Below are 22259 nucleotides of genomic sequence, written 5' to 3' on the forward strand. Positions count from 1 at the left end.
TTCTTTCAAACCCACTGCTCCTGTAGACTCCAGCCCTGTGACGGATATTTGGACATCCAGGCCTCATGATGGGATAATTCCAAACCCTCCTAGCAGATCTTTTTATCCCCAGGGCGCCTGACTTTGCATCCAGTTGGCCACCATTGCCAGACAAGCCTTCCTAAAATGCTACTTCCGGCCGGGCGCGGTGGCTCATGTCTATAATGCCAGCATGTTGGGACGCCGAGGCAGGTGGATCACCTGAGGTCAGGAGTTTGAGAACAGCCAGGCCAACAGGGTGAAACCCCATCTCTACTAAAAGTACAAAAATTAGCCGGGCGTGGCGGCAGGTACCTGTAATTCCAGTTACTCAGGAGGCTGAGGCAGGAGAATTGCTTGAACCCGGGAAGCACAGGTTGAAGTGAGCCATGATTGCGCCACTGCACTCCAGCCTGGGTGACAACAGCAAGACTCCGTCCCAAAAAAAAAAAAAAAAAAAAGTTACCTCTTTCCCTCCATCCCTTGTCCTGCAGTGGCCCCATATTGCCAGTCCTTTTTTAATCCACCAAAGTCTAGTGGTCCTGCTCAACCATCCCTTTTATCTCACGACTCCTCCAATGCAGCCAAGCGCATGCACGCCTCCAGAAATCTCCACGCTCATTGTCACCTCCATTCTTCCCTGAGGCTGGTTTACCCACTTAAATTTAACTTCTCTCTTTTCCTTCTCTCCAACTATTCAGATACTATTCGGTCAATTCCCACTTCACATCCTCTTCTATTAACATGATCGCCACCATTTACTGACAGCACTAGACTCTGTGAAGGGCTTTCACATATTATTTCATTCAATCTTCTTAATTAGCCTTTGATATGGTTTGGCTGTGTCCCCACCCAAATCTCATCTTGAATTGTAATCCGAATTATAATCCCCACATGTGGAGGGAGGGACTTGATGGGAGGTAATTGGATCATGGGGGCGGTTTCCCCCACGCTGTTCTCATGATACTGAATGAGTTCTCACGAGATCTGGTTGTTTGATAAGTGGTGCTTCCTTCTTCTCTGTCACGCTCTCCTGCCACTTTGTCAAAAAGATGCTTGCTTCTCCTTCACCTTCCGCCATGATTGTAAGTTTCCTGAGGACTCCCCAGCCAGGTGGAACTGTGAGTCAATTAAGTCTCTTTGCTTTACAAATTACCCAGTGTCAGGCAGTGTCTTTATAGCAATGTGAAAACTGACCAATACATCCTTTGAGACAGATCCTGTTACTATCCCCATTTTATAGATGAGAAAACTGGAATTCAGAGAGGTTAAGTAACCAGCCCAAGATCACACAACTATTATGAAGTGGTAAAGCCAGGATTCAAATGCAGGCAGAGCTCCTGCTCTCCAACATTACATTAATATGCCCCTATATTAACCTAGAAATCCTTCTTGAGCATTCAAAGAAAGTCTTTCTCTGTGAAGCTACAAGTCTTCAAAACAGAAAGACTCTTCCTGCTGCATTTTTGTGAATGTCTTCAACTTCCACTCCAGTTTGACCCTGAAGGCACTTTGAAGTGATGAGATGTAGTCCTCAAGCTTACAGGAGGAATGTTTGTAATGGAAAGGGAAATTAATGAGCCAGAGAACAGAATCAGTTCTAAGAAACACAGAGACATGTCTAGTTGACATTAAGCATCTATATCGATGGCAGCTTCAACTAATCCTGGGAAATTAGGAAGGCAGCAGAATTAAGTCAACCTGTGCTGGGTTCAAATCTCAGCCCTACCACTTATCAGTGGAGTGACATTGGGCTAATTGCTTAACCTCTCTAAGCCTCAGTTTCCTCCTCTTTAAATAGAACAATAAATGACTCTATTATGCCTCATCTCATAGAATGTTTTGTAAGGAGTGGAGGATGCATGTAAAACATGCACAGAATGGCTCATAGGAAGAACTTCATGTATGTTGTTTCTTATAATCATTTTCTTTATTTTTATTTATTTATTTATTTTTTATTTATTTATTTTTTTTTTTTTGAGACTGAGTCTTGCTCAGTCACCCAGGCTGGAGTGCAGTGGCGTGAACTTGGCTCACTGAAAGCTCCGCCTCCCGGGTTCACGCCATTCTCCTGCCTCAGCCTCCCGAGTAGCTGGGACTACAGGTGCCCGCCGCCAGGCCTGGCTAATGTTTTGCATTTTTAGTAGAGACAGGGTTTCACCGTGTTAGCCAGGATGGTCTCGATCTCCTGACCTCATGATCCACCCGCCTTGGCCTCCCAAAGTGCTGGGATTACAGGCGTGAGCCACCGCGCCCGGCCTATTTTTATCTTTTTAGACACGGTCTCACTTTGTTGCCCAGGCTGGAGTGCAGTAGTGCAGTCATAGCTCACTACAGCCTCAAACTCCTGGGCTCAAGTGATTCTCCCACCTCAGTGCCCCCAGGAAGCTAGGACTACAGGTGCACATCATCACACTCAGCCAATTTTTATTTATTTTTTTTGTACAGATGAGGTCTTGCTATGTTGCCCAGGCTGGTCTTGAACTCCTGGGCTCAAGCCATTCTTCCGCCTCAGCCTCCCAAGAAGCTGGGATCGCAAGCGTGGGCCACTATGCCCGGCTAACTTCTTTATTTTTATTTTTGTAGAGTCAGGGTCTTGCTTACTTTCTGTGTCTATACAATAGTTTACATTTTTAAAATAATTTCATGTCAGTGGACTCATACAGTATGTACTCTTTTCTTTTTCTCGCTTCTTTCACTCAGCGTGATGATTTTGTGATCCATTTATATAGTTTATTTTTAGTCCGATCCTTTTTACTGTTGAGATGCATTCTGTTGTATGGTTATACCACATTTGGGTTGTTTCCAGTTTGGGGCTATTCCTAAAAAAAGCTGCTATGAACATTTGTGTACAAATATTTGTAGAGACACGTGCTCCCATTTCTGTTGGGTAAATACCCAGAAGTGCACCGTCTGGGTCATATGTTTGGTGTATGCTTAAATTTTGAAGAAATGACCAAGCCATCTCCCACCATGTGACATTCCCACCAGCAAGGCATGAGAGTGCCAGTTGCTCTATATCCTCTCCAGCACTTAGTATGATCAGTCCTTTTAGTTTTAGCCTTTCCAGTGGCTGCATAGTGATATCTCACTGAGGTTCCAATTTGGTTTTTCCTAACAGTTAATGGTGATTCCACATAAGTATTTCCTTCTACTCTTTCTTATTAAGGCTCAGCTCTTCGAGAAAGTTTTCAGAAGGCCCAGGGTTGGCTAAGCCCCTCCTCTTTGCTCCATTAGCTGCCCTGCTCCCAACCCCCTACTTACTCATACACCTCTATTAAATCAAGTTTACCTTTTTATGTGCCTGTTGCCATAGCTGTAAAGCCAATAATATAATAATTAACATTTACTAAACACATACCATGTACTGGCCTCTGTATTGAATGATTTCCAATCTGTGTCTCAAGGAATTCTCAGCTATCCTAAGTAGAAACTATTACTGTCACTGTTGTACGGTTGCAGAAACCAAAGCTTAAGAGGTGAAATAACCAGGCGTGGTAGCTCATGCCTATAATCTTAGCACTTTGTGAGGCCAAGACAGGAGGACTGCTTGAGGCCAGGAGTTGAAGACCAGCCTGGTCAACATACCAAGACCCCATCTCTAAAAAAATTTTTTTTAAATTAGCCAGGCATGGTGGTGTGCACCTGTAGTTCCAGCTACTTGGGAGGCCAAGATGGGAGGCTTACTTGGTCCCAGAAGGTCGGGGCTTGCAAGAGCCATGATTGTGCCACTGCACTCCAGTGTGGGCAATGAAGCAAGACCCTGTCTTAAAAACTGACTTTGAGAAACTTCCTCAGATCTATATAATTCCTCATGATTATCACTGAGAACAGATAAAGACAGCAAAAGATTGCGATGGGGAAAAAATGGTTAAATAATTCATTCGAAGTCCAGAGCCAGGACAAGGCAGAGCCAGGCCTCAAAATAAAGGCTCTCTTGAAAGCCCACACTTAAAACCAATACACTAGAAACCATCTGTTCTTTAATGGCAGGGCCACCATATACTCATACTATGAGGCCAGCTCCTCCCACCCAGCCTGGCACGCATTTCTTAACAAATATCATCTGCTAAACAGAGCTGAGCCTTCATACTGCTATCATCAATAACATTTAGTGACATGTATTCATCACCATGCTTTCCTGGCATTATTCTCTTTAATTCTCAGGAGATTAAAGGCATCACTATACCCATTTTACAGATGAGGAAACTAAGGCTTAGGGAAGTTAGCCAATTGTCCAAGAGCACAGTGCTAGCAAGCAGAAGACGGAGAAATGGACCACAGTACGGCAGGGAATTTCTTAAGGGTGGGGTCAGGACCCCTCTAGCTCTGTTCCTCTAAAACGAGTGAAAAGGAGGTGCTCACAACAACTGAATAGTGAAGACATGAATGGATTGTATGGTAAGCTTCTTTTGGGGAACTTGTGAGTCAAGTACTAAAAGAAGGCCTTTACCTGTGCTGGCTTCCACCCAACCCCAAGCCCATTCACATAAGTGAACCAGGCAGTCCTAGGATCCATTAAGCCAAGGGGAAAGAAACAGGAAAAAAAAAAAGGCTGGTGCGTGGACCCTGGCCTTTGGAATCTCCACCTCTGTGCCTAGGGCAGACAGCTTGCCTGAAATCCCCTTCTCTACTCTCTTTCCCTTTCAAAACCCTGTTTATCCTTCAGGCCCAATGCAAACACCCTCTTTGGTGTTGGCCTGCAGGTCCCCAGTGAGAGCCAACTTCTTCCCTAATTTCACACTTTTTTTTTTTTTTTTTTTTTTTTTTTAGAGAGAGTCTCGCTCTGCTGTCCAGGCTGGAGTACAGTGGTGCAATCTCTGCAACCTCTACCTCCCGGGTGCAAGCAATTCTTGTGCCTCAGCCTCCCGAGTAGCTGGAATCACAGGTGTGTATCACCACATCTGGCTAATTTTTTGTATTTTTAGTAAAGACAGGGGTTCAGCATGTTGGCCAGGCTGGTCTCGAGCTCCTGATCTTAGGTGATCCTCCTGCCTCGGCCTCCCAAAGTGCTGGGATTACAGGCTTGAGCCACCACACCCGGCCCACACTTGTACTTTTCCTTTAGCATGTGTTTCATTCTATTGCTTTATAAGTTGCGGTGGATTTTTGTTTGTGTTTGTTTTTTGAGATAGGACCTCACTGTCGCCCAGGCTGGAGTGCAGTGGCACCATCTTGGCTCACCGCAGCTTCCATGCCCCCCAGGCTCAAGCGATTCTTTCACCTCAGCCTCCCAAGTAGCTGGACCCACAAGCGCACCACCAGTTCATCTAATTTTTTGTATTTTTGGTAGAGACAGAGTTTCGCCACATTGCCTAGGCTGGTCTCAAACTCTGGGGCTCAAGTAATCCTCCCCTCCTAGGCCTACCAAAGTGCTGGGATTACATGTGAGAGCCACTGCGCCCGGCCTGTGGTGTTTTGTTTTTTTTTTTTTTTTTTTTTGAGACAAGATCTCAGGTCTTGCTCTGTCGCTCAGGCTGGAGTCCAGTGGTGCAATCTCAGCTCACTGTAACCTCCGCCTCCCCGGTTCAAGTGATCCTCCTGCCTCAGCCTCCAGAGTACCTGGGATTACAGATGCACGCCACTATGCCTGGCTAAGTTTTGTATTTTTGGTAGAGATGGGGTTTCACCATATTGCTCAGGCTGGTCTTGAACTCCTGACTTTAAGTGATCCACCCACCTCGGCCTCCCAAAGTGCTGGGATTACAAGTGTGAGCGACCACGCCTGGCCCTGTGGTGTTCTTCAGAGCTGTGTCTCTCACTCTCCAAATCTATGAACCTTTTAAGAGTGAAGCCTGGGATTCTGTCTTATTCCATCTCTAATCGCTACAGCGCCCAGCACTGAACCAGGAATAACAGACAGTGGATAGGAACATCCAGAGGTAGAGAGGGCTTAGAATCGGGTTCCAGCCCTACCACCTAGCTGTATGCCTTTCAGCAAGTTTCTTAACCCCCTGAAACCTCGGTTTCCCCATGTTTAAAGTGGGAATAATAATTCTCCCTACGTCACAGGGCTGTTAGGAGAATTTAATGAGCTCAAGCGCATAGCTAAAACTCACTGAATGGATATTATTATTAATATGTGTTTAATAACTAATCAGTCCAAGAATAGGCATGATTAATTTTTTTCTTCAATTAACACATGAGAAGGAAACTCTTACAAAAATATAATGTTATGAACAAGGTTATGAGCAGACATTACCCAACTGTATAAATAACTGGGCTTGTTCAAAGTACATTCTAGATACTATCATATTCGTAATATTTATATCCCTGCTATCATAGTTTTGCAATAATTTACATAGTTGCCTGTCGAGACAGTGCAGAATCGATCCCTCTCCTATCTACTGCACCTCTCTGGTGCAGTCTCGGCTCACTGCAATCTCTGCTTCCTGAGTACAAGCAATTCTCTCACCTAGCCTCCCTGGTAGCTGGGATTATAGGCTCCCATCACCACGCCTGGCTAATTTTTGTATTTTTAGTACAGACAGGGTTTCACCATGTTGGGCAGGCTAGTCTCCTTTTTTTTTTTTTTTTTTTTTTTCTTCTTGAGACAGTGTCTTGCTCTGTCACCCAGGCTGGAGTGCAATTGCGTGACCTCAGCTCACTGCAACCTCCGCCCTCCTGGTTCGAGTGATTCTCCTGCCTCAGCCTCCCGAGTAGCTAGGATTACAGGCATGCGCCACCATGCCCCGCTCATTTTTGTATTTTCGGTAGATGTGGGGTTTCACCATGTTGCCCAGGCTGGTCTCAAACTCCTCACCTCAGGTGATCCACCCGCCTGGGCCTCCCAAAGTGCTGGGATTAGGCCGGGCGCGGTGGCTCAAGCCTGTAATCCCAGCACTTTGGGAGGCCGAGACGGGCGGATCACGAGGTCAGGAGATCGAGACCATCCTGGCTAACACCGTGAAACCCCGTCTCTACTAAAAATACAAAAAACTAGCCGGGCGAGGTGGCGGGCGCCTGTAGTCCCAGCTACTCTGGAGGCTGAGGCAGGAGAATGGCGTAAACCCGGGAGGCGGAGCTTGCAGTGAGCTGAGATCCGGCCACTGCACTCCAGCCCGGGCTACAGAGCAAGACTCCGTCTCAAAAAAAAAAAAAAAAAAAAAAAAAAAAAAAAAAAAAAAAAAAAAAAGTGCTGGGATTACAGGTGTGAGCCACTGTGCCCGGCCTCCCTCTCCTAAGTCTTAACCCAGTGCTTGATCTTCCAGAGGACAGCCCATGGGGCCCTTGTCACACCTTTCACACTCAAGGAAATTGCGACCACTTCTCCAAAATAAAATTGATTACGAAGGAATCATGGACTATATCAAATGCTGCTTGCATTGATCATCACTTGCCCCGCTATGGACTTATCTAGTACTCAACAAACATGACCTTTTAAAAACAAAACCAGGCTGGGCTCAGTGGCTCTTGCCTGTAGTCTCAGCACTTTGGGAAGCTGAGACAGGCAGATTGCTTTTGAGCCCAGGAGTTCAAGACCAGCCTGGAAACACAGTAAAACCCCATCTCGACAAAAAATTCAAAAATTAACAGGGCTGCCGGGCATTGTGGCTCACGGCTGTAATCCCAGCATTTTGGGAGGCTGAGGCAGGTGGATCACTTGAGGTCAAGAGTTCGAGACCAACCTGGCCAACATGGAAAAACCCCATCTCTACTAAAAATACAAAAATTAACCAGGCATGGTGGTAGGTGCCTGTAATCCCAGCTACTCAGGAGGCAGAAGAATCGCTTGGACCCAGGAGGCGGAGGTTGCAGCAAGCCAAGATCACACCACTGCACTCTAGCCTGGGCAACAGAACGAGACTCCATCTTAATTTTTTTTAAACGGGCTCTAGTGGCACACACACTTGTAGTTCCACCTACTCAGGAGGCTGAGGCGGGAGAATCCCTTGAGCCCAGAAGGTCGAAGCTGCAATGAGCCGAGATCTCACCACTGCACTCCATCCTGGGTGACAAGCGAGACCCTGTCTTAAAAACAAAAAACATAACAGTTCATGTTAGTCTCTGTGTTAAAATTGGTCAGCAGTTTCTCTTGCAATGAGAATAAATTTCAGACTTTTTGTTTTTTAATCACGACCTAAAAGGCCCTACCTAGTCTGGCTCCCCTCTGCTTCACCTGCCCTTCCCCCTGACTCACTGGGTTCTAGCCACCCTGGCTTTCTGTCTCTTCCTCTAGCACACCAAGGCCTTTACGTTTACTGCCTGGATTCCTGCTATTTATACAGCAAAATGTCACCTCCTTAGAGAAGCACTTTCTGAACACCAAATGAAAAGTATCCCTTCCCTGTTAATTCCCATGTAACACTTATTATGACCTAAACCGTCTTGCTTGTTTGCTTATGTCTTATTTGACACCTTTACTCTCAACCCAGATCTTAACTTCCCCTAAATAGAATTACGTGGGAAGGGACTTTGTTGAGAAATCTCAGGATTGTACCTGCAGCCCCTAGAACACTGCCTAGCACTTGTAAGGCACTCAGTACCTATTTATGGAATGAATAAATGGGATTTGGGGAGCAAATGATGGTCATTTTTCACTTTTTATTTTCATATTTCAGATGAATTCAAATTTTTATAAAGTATATGTATTACTTCTAGAATCAGAAAAAAAGAAATAATGCAAAACCAAAATAAAATAATAAAATGAGCATATGTAACCAAACAGAATAATTTAAACCCTTCCCCGAGAGTCTATTATATAGATTGCCAACAATTTGCATTATTTCAGTCTCCACACTGTTTATGAAACCTGAAACGCTGGCCAGTTTAACAATCTGCTTGTTAGTCAGTACACAACCTTGAACTTTAAAATAATAGTCATCTCCCCTGGGCTTATGGAAAGATTGCAGTTTGAGCTTTCTACTTCATTCCAATCTCCTAATCACAGAGCATTTATTTCTACCACTATGCTTTTGTTGATTTTTTAAATATTTTATTTTATTTTATTTTATTTTATTTTTTGAGATGAAGTCTTGCTCTGTCACCCAGGCTGGAATGCAGCGGTGCAATCTCAGCTCACTGCAACCTCTGCCTCCTGAGTACAAGCAATTCTCTCACCTCAGCCTCCCTAGTAGCTGGGATTATAGGCACCCATCATCACGCCTGGCTAATTTTTGTATTTTTAGTACAGACAGGGTTTCACCGTGTTGGGCAGGCTGGTCTCGAACTCCTGACCTCAAGCCATCCAGTCACCTCCTGAAGTGCTGGGATTACAGGCGTGAGCCACCACACCCAGCCAGTTGATGCTATTACCTCTCCTGGCATTCCCCTCTCCCGCCCCCATCTCCTCCACTTCCCTTGTCCAAAATCTTGATCATCCTTAAAGACGCATTCAAATCTATCAAGAAATGGCCACAGCAGCAGGCAACTGTGTTTCTGAAAAGCTCTGCGCTTTTTCAAAAGGCACCTTGTCTGCATGTCTCCCTCAATTAATTACAGTTGGTTGAAAGCAGTATTTTTATATATCTAACCACACTGAAATGTCACTATACATTTTCCAACTGAGTGGGGAAAAAAACCTTCCTGCTAGTGGAAAAACGCTGTCGAAGGTGGTTGGGAGCAATTACTTAGAATCTTTCTCAAAGGAGAAAATACTAGATCGTTTGTAAGGGTGCAGAAGCCTTTCCCCACGTGTTCCCATGAGGAAGGCAATATGTACAAAATCATTAACTAGAATTTACTAAGAAATGGAAGCAATGAAAAGCTGTAACTGGCAAGCTTGGAATAACCTCTGCAAATACTGCTGGGGGCCATCCTCTTCTGTCCTCCTATGACAGCCATTCAGCCTTGATTGAGCGCTTTCAGCATGCGAGGCCCTATGCTAAATGCATTATATACATATCTCATCTAATCTTCCAAGAGTCCCAAGTGCGCATTACTACAATTATCCTCATTTCACAGATGAGGCAACTGACACACAGAGACATTGAGCAATTTTCCCAGGGTCACAAATCTACAAAGTGACAGCTGAATGAGGCTGGTTTGAACTCATTCAGCCTAACTTCAAAACATTCCTTCTTTGCTACTCTGCTATAGTACATTACATATCTTTTATCTAAAAACTATAGTTGAAATTTAAAATAGCAGTCAACACAACCTTAACTAAAAAAGACCAGTTCTGCAGTCTCCCTCCCCTCTTCAATTCTGTTTAATTTACACCTACTCAGTGTTTAACATAAAATATTTAAAAATGTGTGGAAGTTAAACAGAGCATGGCTTCTTTTTAAGGGCCCTCTTCTTTTCTCCAGCATTTCACGCGTTACAACATTGGCTTGGCAATTGTTATGCCATAGAAACAAAAGCACTAATTTTCACACTTCATTAATAAATAAATGGAGGGCCCAGGCTTTATAGAATGGATACATAGATACCTTGAGAGTTGAAAGAGTGTTCCAAAAAAGGTTTAATCAAACACCCCCTGGTTGCAAACAAGAGTCTAGGCTGGGCATGGTAGCTCACACCTGTAATCCCGGCACTTTGGGAGGCCGAGGAGGGCGGATCACTTGAGGCCAGGAGTTCGAGACCAGCCTGGCCAACATGGTGAAACCCCATCTCTACTAAAAATACAGAAATTAGGCATGGTGGCGCATGCCTGTAATCCCAGCTACTCAGGGAGAACTGCTTGAACCCGGGAGGTGGATGTTGCAGTGAGCTAAGATTCTGCCACTGCACTCCAGCCTGGGCTACAGAGCAAGACCTTGTCTCCAAAAAAAAAAAAAAAAAAAAAGTCTAGAAAATAAAACTTGCCAGATTCAGGTTTCAAAAGTTAGACTCTGGATCCGTATTTTAAGAATTTCAAGTTTCACCAGGAGTGGTGGCTCACGACTGTAATCCCAGCACTTTGGAAGGCTGAAGTGGGCGCATCAGCTGAGGTCAGGAGTTCCAGACCAGCCTGGCCAACATAGTGAAAACCCCTCTCTACTAAAACTACAAAAATTAGCTGAGCATGGTGGCAGGTGCCTGTAGTCCTAGCTACTCCAGAGGTGAGGCAGGGGAATCGCTTGAACCTGGGAGGCGGAGGTTGCAGTGAGCTGAGATCATGCCACTGCACTCCAGCCTAGGGGACAGAGTGAGACTCCATCTCAAAAAAAGAAAAGAAAGGAAAACCAGATTTGAGGATCCACACAACTGCAGATCAAGAGCTGTTCCTCTTGCCTTTGACTAGGAAGCAAGACTCAGAGGGTGAGAAGGACTTTATACCAGACTTTTTTTTTTTTTTTTTTTTTTTTTTTTTTTTTTTTTGAGAAGGAGTCTCACTCTGTCGCCCAGGCTGGAGTGCAGTGGCGCCATCTAGGCTCACTGCAAGCTCAGCCTCCCAGGTTCACGCCATTCTCCTGCCTCAGCCTCTCCAGCAGCTGGGACTACAGGTGCAACCCGCCACAGCCTGCTAATTTTTTTATATTTTTAGTAGAGATGTGGTTTCACCGTGTTACCCAGGATGGTCTCGATCTCCTGACCTTGTGATCCGCCCACCTTGGCCTCCCAAAGTGCTGGGATTACAGGCGTGAGCCACCGCACGTGGCCTTATACCAGACTTTTAACAGTGTGCAACATAGGACTCAGAAGTACAAAAATTTCAGGGTTGAAACTGCTATAAATTGGGTGCTTGCTGCAATTTTCCTGCATGTTTCAAATTTTTTCTCATAAAATGGTAAGAATATAAAAGGCTGTAAGAGCAGTATTAGAGAACTGACCAATATTTACATAATTCCTTGCAGAGTAAAAGCAGGTTCTGTCTATAAATGTCGTACAGAAACAGAATGGAAGTGAACAGTATGTATTAAGCACTTAACCTTGAGTTCTATATGTATCATCTTATTTAGTATTCACAATAAAACCATAAGGTAGGTACTATTATCTCTATTTTCAGAAAATGAAGGCAGAGTGAGGCTCAGCAATACTCCTAAAGTCATATAGCCAGCAAGGCACAGAGTGAGGATTTAAAGCAGCACTCGTGTGAACAGCTTCTATTGTGCATGGACCCAGCATTTTTTCAAGGCCTCTGTGCGCTTCAGAGACTAACAGGGCTGCCATATATTTATAAAATCACTGAGCATGTTCTGCGACCGTCTCAATAGACTTAGGAAGTTTTCTGAAACAGCAAAAGCAATAAACCTTCATGTTAAAAGCAGGCTCTGTGGTCCAAGAGATGTGGGTTCAAATCCTGGTTCTGCCACTTAACTGTCAGATCACCTAACAAGTCCCAGTTTTGTTTTGTTCTTTTTATCTATGCAAGGGGAGTCTTAGTACGGCAGGACGTTGTCGTGGGGTCTAAATGAAATGATGCATTTAAAGTTCTCAGTACATGGTCATCTAGCAATAAAAGGCAGCCATTGTTGAGATTATTTTGAGCTTGTAAGAAACAACGACTCTCATGGAGATACAGAGTAGAATGATGGTTACCAGAAGCTGGGGAGGGCACTGGGAGGTGGGGACATAGAGATGGTTAATAGGTACAAAAATATAGGTAGACAGAATGAATAACATCTGTATCTGATGGCACAACAGGATGACTACAGTCAACAATGTACTGTACATTTTAAAATAAAGAGGCCGGTTGTGGTGGCTCACGCCTGTAATCCTGGCACTTTGGGAGGCCAAGGCAGGCAGATCACCTGAGGTCAGGAGTTCGAGACCAGCCTGGCCAACATGGTGAAACCCCATCTCTACTAAAAATACAAAAGTTAGCCGGGCATGGTGGCGAGCACCTGTAATCTCAGCTACTCTGGAGGCTGAGGCAGGAGAATCACTTGAACCCACGAGGCGGAGGTTGCAGTGAGCCGAGATTGTGCCATTGTGCTCCAGCCTGGGTGACAAGAGCGAAACTCCATCTCAAAAAAACAAACAAACCAACAAAAACTAAACTAAAAGAGTAAAATCAGTCACACAGCTGGGCTTTTTTAAAAAAAGGAGTGTAGTTGAATTGCTCATAACACAAAGAAAGGATAAATGCTTGAGGTGATGGATGCCCCATTTACCCTGATGTGATTATTACACATTGTATGCCGGTATCAAAATATCTCATGTACCCCATAAATATGGACACCCACTATGTGCACTTAAAAATTAAAAAAAGAAACAGACCCTCAGCCCTGACGCCCTGATGTTAGGCCAAAACACCAAGTCATTGGGTCTTGAAAGGATGAACTAGAAAGAAGGATCAAGGTTAAAAAAGGAGGAAAAAAAAGAAAAGAAGGAAAGAGGTTGGCAGCACTATGACATCCATGCTAGCAGATGAACCTCTAAGACATTCGACTGTGATTTCAACTTCAACCCGTCAGAATCAGAACACAGTTGAGCCCTTCTAGGAAGATTTTCTAAACCCATAATTACAGGTATAGAGAAAGAGAGCGCACACACAATTTTCTACCAGGTGAGGACAGAAGAAGATCACATTCACAATACTTTAGCCCTACATCGCTCAGAGATCCGTGCTGGGGCAGAGCGCGGAGCAGTGACCCAGAGCCGAGGCAGGAACCTGCAGGGTCCGTGAGAAGGACGAGAGGGCCTTTCCTTCCCAGCCTGGTGGGCAAGGCATGTGAGAGCAGCAGCTCTGGGGAGCCCCTGGGTTTGCAGGGACCTCCAGTGACCCTGGAGCCCCTGACGCTGCCTCTACACTTTGAGGACAGGAGTTTCAACTATTGTATCCTATTAATGAAAAACAAAAATCCTTCGTTTACTTAGAAATGTTGACATCCAAACACCGCAGAGAGAACCAGTAAATAAATACGGCCGGTCTATTTCGAAACTGCCTTCTGGGGTTGTACCCAAGCAGACTCTAATTGAGTCAAGAGAGAAAGGAGAACGGTGTGTGCATGGTTCATCTTCTGACCCTCTCGCCGCCGCAAGCCTTCCACCCCGACCCAAGGAAGGCGGGGGGAGGAAAAGCTGGGAATTTCAGGTGTACCCCGAAACCTCACGCAGTGGGGAGGAAAGCAAGCAGAAACCCAGCGGACACTCCCCCCTCTCCGGGGACGTGGGCGCTTTCCAGGATGGTCCTGCGTCTCCAGCGCCCTGGCGCATCCCAGGCGGAGAGAGGATCCTCCTCCCTGGGCTGTGGGAGAGACCAGACTTTCCAGGACCAGCTGCGAGCTGACGGATCCGGGACTCCTAAGTCCAGCCCAGGCTCCTGCCTTAGCTGCCTGGCCACCTCCCAACCCTCCCAGTGAGGCTCAGTCAGGAGGGTCCCCGCTTTTGTTCGCGGGGAGAGCGCGTCGCTGCGCAGAGCTGCGTATCCCCCTCCACTGCCAGCCCCGCTGCGGGGGCGCTTTCCTGGGTCTGCTGGCGTTCCTCGGGCTCCCGCGACCACCCGCTCAGGCGCACGGATCCCCAGCTGTCCCCGGCCCCCCGCCCCAGTACTCACTTCTCCCCAGTCCTTCCGTTTTCCATGCCGTCTCCTCCACCGCCCCATAGCGCCTCAGAGGCTTCTCGGCTTCCAGATGGGTGGACAAAGATTGCTTTAACTCCATCGCTGATCCCCGCGGCCAGGTCGACGGGTCTCCCTTTACTCCATCCCCGCTGCGGGCTGCAGGGAGGGAGGTGGCTCCAGCCAGCAGCGTTTTAAGGGGCTGGCCGCCCGTGACGCGGCTCCATCTCTTCCGCCGCCAGCTCCGGGGAGCGCCTACTGGTACCCAGGAGGGGGAGGGATGCAAGGCACATGCGCAGTGGAGGCTTGGTGGGGAGGCCTGGGGGCTGGGTAGGGAGACAGAGGGGCAGGTGATAACTCTAAGAAGAACAACAAACACAACAACTAAAATAAAACCAACCCAAAGGAAGTGAGAACAAGGCCCCTGCCTATTCCAGAGCCCCTAGTGATGCTTGGCACGGGGCTGGCACTGTGGGCGGCTTGCAAGCTGTCAGCGGGCTGCAGGTTTCGAGTGGTATTGGTGAGCCTGTCTCTATCTGTAGGCGATGGATCCATCTTTCTGGGGAGTATGCAGGGGCGTGAGTGTGGACCTAGATCTATGGGTTCTGGGCTTGGCTGATTGCGTTTCTGTGAGAATCTCTGTCGTGTGCATCTGTGTATATAATTTGAAGTGGGACAGTGGATGCCTATGTCAGTTCCATATGTGTTTGCATGCACTTGGGGGAGAGAGAGAGAGAGATGAAAATATTTTGGACACAGGTATAGCAGAGCTGTTTGGAGCATGGGGCTTTACTTTCCAGAAACCCCAGAGGTTTATCTTTAAAAAAACAAACAAAAAAATCCATGGCAGTGGCTGCGCGCGGTGGCTCATGCCTGTAATCCCAGCACTTTGGGAGGCCAAGGCGGGTGGATCACTTGAGGCCAGGAGTTCGAGATTAGCCTGGCCAACATGGTGAAACCCCGTCTCTACTGAAAATACAAAAATTAGCCATTTGTGGTGGTGAAGGCCTGTAATTCCAGCTACTTGGGAGGCTGAGGCAGGAAAATCGCTTGATCGTGCCATTGCACTCCAGCCTGGGCAACAAGAGGGAAACTCCCATCTCAAAAACAGAAAAATGAAAAAAATAAAATGATATCCCAGTAGGAAACAGGGAAAGAATAAGAACAGGCATTTCATGTGGGCAGAGGAGGAAGGACTAAGGTGAGAAGCTGCTCAACCCCCTTAGTAATAAGGAAAATGTAAGTAAGAATATATCATCCGATAGGCAAAAACTTTAAAAATCTAACAATCATGTGTTGTAAAAGGTGTGGATTTTTTTTTTTTTTTTTGAGACAATCCAAAAATGCTGGGGTTACAGACGTGAGCCACCATGCCTGGCATAATTTGAAGTCTTATCTAACGCTAGTGGGAGTATAAATTGGCACAACTAATTTTTTTTCTCTCTGTCACCCAGACTGGAGTGCAGTGGCACAGTCTTGGCTTACTGCAACCTCCACCTCCCAGGTTCAAGCTGCTGAGTAGCTGCGACTACAAGCATGCCACTATGCCCGGCTAATTTTTTGTATTTTTAGTGGAGATGGGGTTTCACCATGTTGGCCAGGCTGGTCTCGAACTCCTGAGCTCAAGCGATCTGCCCGCCTCAGTCTCCTAAAGTGCTGAGACTACAGGCATGAGCCACTGTGCCTGCAGTATGAATGTAATGTTTATTGTTCTCAGGTATATATGTATAGCTCTACAAATTATATATAATAGCACTATTTAACATTTTCTTATAATTTATGCAAATGATGTCATACTTTATCTATAATTGTGCAAACTGCTTTTTTGTTGTTGTTGTTCCATAATATGCTTTTCCTTCCTTTAAAAAGATACAGGCAGGGCCGGGCGCGGTGGCTCAAGCCTGTAATCCCAGCACTTTGGGAGGCCGAGACGGGCGGATCATGAGGTCAGGAGATCGAGACCATCCTGGCTAACACGGTGAAACCCCGCCTCTACTAAAAAATACAAAAAACTAGCCGGGTGAGGTGGTGGGCGCCTGTAGTCCCAGCTACTCGGGAGGCTGAGGCAGGAGAATGGCGTAAACCCGGGAGGCGGAGCTTGCAGTGAGCTGAGATCTGGCCACTGCACTCCAGCCTGGGTGACAGAGCGAGACCCCGTCTCAAAAAAAAAAAAAAAAAAAAAAAAAAGATACAGACAGGTTTTCACTGTGTTACTCGAGCTGGTCTTGAATTCCTGGGCTCAAGTGATCCACCTGCCTGGGTCTGCCAAAGTGCTTGGATTATAAGCATGAGCCACGGTGCCCAGCCCATAGTATGCTTTTGAGAAATATGCATGTTGATTCATGTAACTCTGGTTCACAGTCTACTGTATAGTATTCTACTACATGAATTAACCATAATTGGTCGATTTTTTCATTGATGAGGTATAAAGGTTATTCCCAATTGTCCACAATTACAAACATGGCAGCTGCAAATTTTTATACTCATTTCCCTGTAAGACTAAATAGGAGTTTTTCTAGGGGAAAAAAATTACAATGGCATGGGGTATGCACATCTGTAACTGGACCAGAGTGTCAACCTACTTTTATTTTATTTTATTTATTTATTTATTTTTTGAGATGGAGTCTCGCTCTGTCGCCCAGGCTGGAGTGCAGTGGCCGGATCTCAGCTCACTGCAAGCTCCGCCTCCCGGGTCTACGCCATTCTCCTGCCTCAGCCTCCAGAGTAGCTGGGACTACAGGCGCCCACCACCTCGTCCGGCTAGTTTTTTTTTTGTATTTTTTAGTAGAGACGGGGTTTCACCGTGTTAGCCAGGCTGGTCTCGATCTCCTGACCTCGTGATCCGCCCATCTCGGCCTCCCAAAGTGCTGGGATTACAGGCTTGAGCCACCACGCCCAGCCTCGACCTACTTTTAAAATTAGTTGTACCAGGCCAGACGCAGTGGCTCATGCCTGTAATCCCAGCACTTTAGGAGGCCAAGGCAGGTGGTTAGTCTGAGGTCAGGAGTTCAAGACCAGCCTGGCCAACTTGGTGAAACCCCGTCTCTACTAAAAATACAAAAAAAAAAGAAAAAGAAAAAAAAAAATTAGCCGGGCCTGGTGGCACACACCTGTAATCCCAGCTACTCAGGAGGCTGAGGCAGGAGAACCATTTGAACCTGGGGGATGGAGGTTGCAGTGAGCCGAGATCACGACACTACACTCCAGCCTCAGTGACAGTGAGATGCCGTTTCAAAAAAAGCAAAACAAAACAATAAACATTACATTCAGGATAGTAATTACTTTGGGAGGCTGGGAAGAGGTAAGTAGTTGGCTTCAGCTATATCTAAAATGTATGTATTTTTAAACTGTTTACAGTATTTTGAAAATTTTTAAATCTACAGAAAAGCTGCAAGATTAGTACAATTAAAAAAAATATAGACCTTGACCAGATTATAGGCTTATGCCTATAATCCTAGCACTTTGGGAGGCTAAGGTGGGAGGAATCCTTGAGCTCAGGAGTTTGAGACCAGCCTTGGCAACAAAGCAGTTTTCCATCTACAAAAACCAGGTGTGGTGGCACACACCTGTAGTCCCAGATACTCAGGAGGCTGAGGTAGGAGGACTGCTTGGGCCTGGGAGGTCGAGGCTACAGTGAGCCAAGACCATACCACTCCACTCCAACCTAGATGACAGAGTGAGACTCTGTCTCTAAAATACACACATATATATATATAATTTGTGTGTATATATGTAGTATGTGTATATATATACATTATATAATGTATATGTTATTTTCTTGTCTATGTATGTGTGTGTATATATACAGACACGCATATATATATACACACACACACCCTTTACTAGATTCACCAACAAATATTTAAATTTATATTTCTTAAAAGAGATCTGAAGTATATATGTTAAAATCTGTTGGAGATGTCTGGTGGGCATTACACCCTTACCAGAATGACTAACATTAAAAAGACTGACAATACCAAATGTTAGTCCAGATGCTAGTAAATAAATGAGTTAGCAGTTAGTAAGAATGCAACTACAATTTATTGCTGTTGCGAGTAGAAAATGGTACTACCACTTTAGAAAATGGGAGGTAACGGCTGGGAGTGGTGACTCACGCCTGTAATCCAAGCACTTTAGGAGGCTGAGGTGGGTGGATCACCTGAGGTCAGGGGTTCGAGACCAGCCTAACATGGCAAAACCTCGTCTGTACTTAAAAAATTGAAAAATTAGCTGGGCGTGATGGCACATGCCTGTAATCCCAGCTACTCAGGAGACTGAGGCAGGAGAATCGCTTGCACCCGGGAGGCAGAGATTGCAGTGAACCGAGATTGCGCCGCTGCATTCCAGCCTGGGCGACAGAGTGAGACTGTCTCAAAATAAAGAAAGAAAGAAAGAAAGAAAAAAAAAAAAACTGACAATACCCTCTAAGGCTACAAATATATATATATATTTTTTCTATCTTGTAGCAATTCTATTCCTGGATATATCCCTAAGAGAAATAAATACTTGTGTCCACCAATGTTAAAAGCTTTACTCGTAACAAGAAATGAAAACGACTCAAATGTCCATCAACAATAGAATGGACAAAAATTGTGCTATATTCATAGAACTGAATACTGCACAGCAATGAAAAAGACCAAACTACTGGCCAGCACAGTGGCTCAGCACTTTAGGAGGCTGAGGTGGGCAAATTGCTTGAGCCCAGGAGTTTGAGACCAGCCTGGGCAACACGGCAAAATCTCTTCTCTACAAAAAAATACAAAAATTAGCCAGGCATGGGTGGTGTGTGCCTGTAGTCCTAGCTACTCAGGAGGCTGAGGCAGGAGGATCACTTGAGCGTGGGAGGTTCAGGCTGCAGTGAGCCGTGTTCGTCCACTGCACTCTAGCCTAGGCCACAGAGTGAAACCCTGTCTCAGAAAAACAAAACAAAACAAAAAACTACTACTAACAAAATGGATGAATCTTACAGACATAATATATAAATAAAAGGCTGTGTATCCCTTAGAAGACGGTTGGTGCATTCAGGGATCTTTGTCATGTAATTATCTCTACATAAAATATTTTATAATTTAAAAAAGAAAAAATACATCTATTGGATCTAAAAATTCAACTCCTGGAAATCTACCCTAAGGAATATTTGGATTACTAAAAATACATTCACACAATATATATTGTTTTACAATTTATGTAAACTGTAGAAAAAAATCAGAAAAGGGCCAACATCTTACAAAAGTGAATGGCTAAACAACTTATGGTATGCCTGCAATGTGCCACTGTACAAAGAGTTTGAAATGTCATAGGGAAAACATAACACAATTTAATCAAAATATCGGGAAAAGTAGAATACAAATTGTAATATAAAGTGTGAGCTGTTGTTCTGGATCTGTTGGCTAAGATCAAGTGTGCACTCTAATCTCAATCATATTTTATAGAGAATGATAATGGTAGAAATTTAAAAATACTGTGATTCCTTTTTTTTTTTTTTTTTTTTTTTTTTGAGACAGTCTTGCTCTGTCACCCAGGCTAGAGTGCAGTAGCGTGATCTCGGCTCACTGCAGCAGCGTGATCTCGGCTCACTGCAGCTTCCACCTCCTGGGCTCAAGCAATCCTCCCACCCAGGCCTCCCTAGTAGCTGGGACTACAGGTGTGCGCCACCTTGCCCAACTAATTTTTGTATTTTTAGTGGAGATGTAGTTTTCCCATGTTGCCTAGGTGGGTCTTGAACTCCTGGCCTCAGGTGCTCTTGCCTCTGCGTCCCAAAGAGCTGGGATTACAGGCGTCAGCTACCACACCTGGCTACTGTGATTCCAATTTTACCTGTTTACATATACACACACATGTATACACATCCTGGGTGAAAAAACACTAAAATGTCATATACCAAAATGTTGATAGTGACTACCTATGTACGTCACAATAATAAATGTTTTGTTTGTATTATCCAATGTTTCTACAAAGTATACGTATTACTTTTATTTATTTGAAACAGAGTCTCACTCTGTTGCCCACCCTGGAGTGCAGTGGCACGATCTTGATCTCGGCTTATTGTAACCTCCACCTACCAGGTTCAAGCAATCCTCCCACTTCAGCCTCCCAAGTAGGTGGGATTACAGGCGCCCGCCACCACACCCAGCTAATGTTTGCATTTTTAGTAGAGATGAGGTTTCACCATGTTGGCCAGGCTGGTCTCAAACTCTTGACCTCAAGTGATCTGCCCACCTTGGCCTCCCAAAGTGCTGGGATTAAAGGAATGAGCCATTGAGACCAGCCTGTATTTACTTTTATAATTAGAAAAGAAATCAGGCCAGGTGCGGTAGCCTGGCTAATTTTTGTATTTTTTGTAGAGAAGGGATTTTGCCATGTTGCCCAGGCTGGTGTCAAAATTTAGATCCAATTTTTAGTTGGATCTAAAAATTCAACTCCTAGAAATCTACCCTAAGGAGTATTTGAATTACTAAAAATACATGCACACAATATATATATATTTTTACAAATATATATTGTTTGTAATATTATTATGTAATATGTACAATTATTTGGGAGGCCGAGGCAGGAGGATTGCCCGAAGCTAGGAGTTTTAAGACCAGCCTGAGGAATACAGCAAGACCCTGTCTCTACTACAAAAAATAATAAATTAGCCAGCTGTTGTGGCATGCGCCTATAGTCCCAGCTACTCAGGAGGTTGAGGTGAGAGGACTGCTTGAGCCCAGGAGGTTGGGACTGCAGTGAGTGAGCTATGATCATGCCATTCACTCCTGCCTGGGCTACAGAGCGAGTCTCTGTCTCTAAAATATAAATAAATAATGGTTCTAATGTATGAAAACTAAAATGACTAGGAGTAAATACAAGAGAATATGAACCATGGTTGTTTCTAGAGTTAAAATTTGGGAAAGATTCTTTTTTTAATTTTCTGAATTTTCCAACCATCTATATTGAGCCCATATTGCTTTAGAATTCAAAAGCGAATAAATTTCATTTCTAAAAGTGTGTAATACAATTCCATAATCCTAGAGGACAAACTATCCCTGCCACCACAGTGCCCAGAACCCTGTCTGTTTGCATTAGTGTAGGGTGATAATGCTTCAAGTTCAGTAACAGGCTGAGGTCACCATCTGCGTGGAAGTATTAAGCAGCAACACCCCCCACCCCCCCCCCACCCGTCCCCCCTCGGGGGCGGCCCTGGCTGCTTGTCCTGGCTCCCTGCCTCGGCTTTGCTGGGAACGCCAAGGACTTGGAGGGATCCTGGGTGATTATAAAGAGCCAAGGCAGCAGAGACCAGTGCAAGACACTTTTTATAAAACTGTCATTTTGGTTGATTGAAAGGGAAAATAATACAGTATCATTCTGGTAATTTGATACTTCATCCAGCATGTTGAGAATTTCAAATGTCCATGACACCGAGCTTATGAGAATCGCATGGTTTTCAAAACTGCGGGCTGTGAAATCCAGAGGATCTGAGTTTGAGCCCTGACTCTGCCACCTGCTGGCTGTGTGACCCTGTGTGTTGTGTCCCTTAATTTCTTTAATCTTCACTTTCTTTCAAATGCTAATGACATTATCATCTATTCCGAGGACTATTATTATTATTTTGACGCGGAGTCTCACTCTGTTGCCCAGGTTGGAGTGTAGTGGTGTGATCTTGGCTTACTGCAACCTCCACCTCCCAGGTTCAAGTGATTCTCCTGTCTCAGCCTCCTGAGTAGCTGGAATTATAGGCACACATCACCATGCCCGGCTAATTTTTTTATTTTTAGTAGAGACGAGATTTCACCATTTTGGCCAGGCTGACCTCAGGCGATCCACCCAACTAGGCCTCCCAAAGTGTTGGGATTATAGGCTATTATGATGATTAAATGAGCTAAAACATGACAGC

General features: G+C 45.1%; 2 protein-coding genes across 2 annotated transcripts in view; one reads left to right on the forward strand and one right to left on the reverse strand.

Moving 5' to 3' along the window:
- BMERB1 (bMERB domain containing 1) overlaps window positions 1-14839 on the reverse strand; it is a 169181-nt gene extending 154342 nt beyond the window's left edge. Inside the window, exon 1 of the mRNA XM_050774115.1 lies at window positions 14384-14839. Within this exon, the coding sequence (XP_050630072.1) occupies window positions 14384-14489 (106 nt within the window). The 5' untranslated portion in view covers window positions 14490-14839. The remainder of the gene's footprint in view (window positions 1-14383) is intronic.
- Window positions 1-22259, forward strand: part of PDXDC1 (pyridoxal dependent decarboxylase domain containing 1) — a 471229-nt gene that overhangs the window by 298269 nt on the left and 150701 nt on the right. The window lies entirely within an intron of this gene.

The sequence above is a fragment of the Macaca thibetana genome, chromosome 20 (assembly GCF_024542745.1).
Source record: "Macaca thibetana thibetana isolate TM-01 chromosome 20, ASM2454274v1, whole genome shotgun sequence".
In the NCBI taxonomy this organism is placed as follows: domain Eukaryota; kingdom Metazoa; phylum Chordata; class Mammalia; order Primates; family Cercopithecidae; genus Macaca; species Macaca thibetana.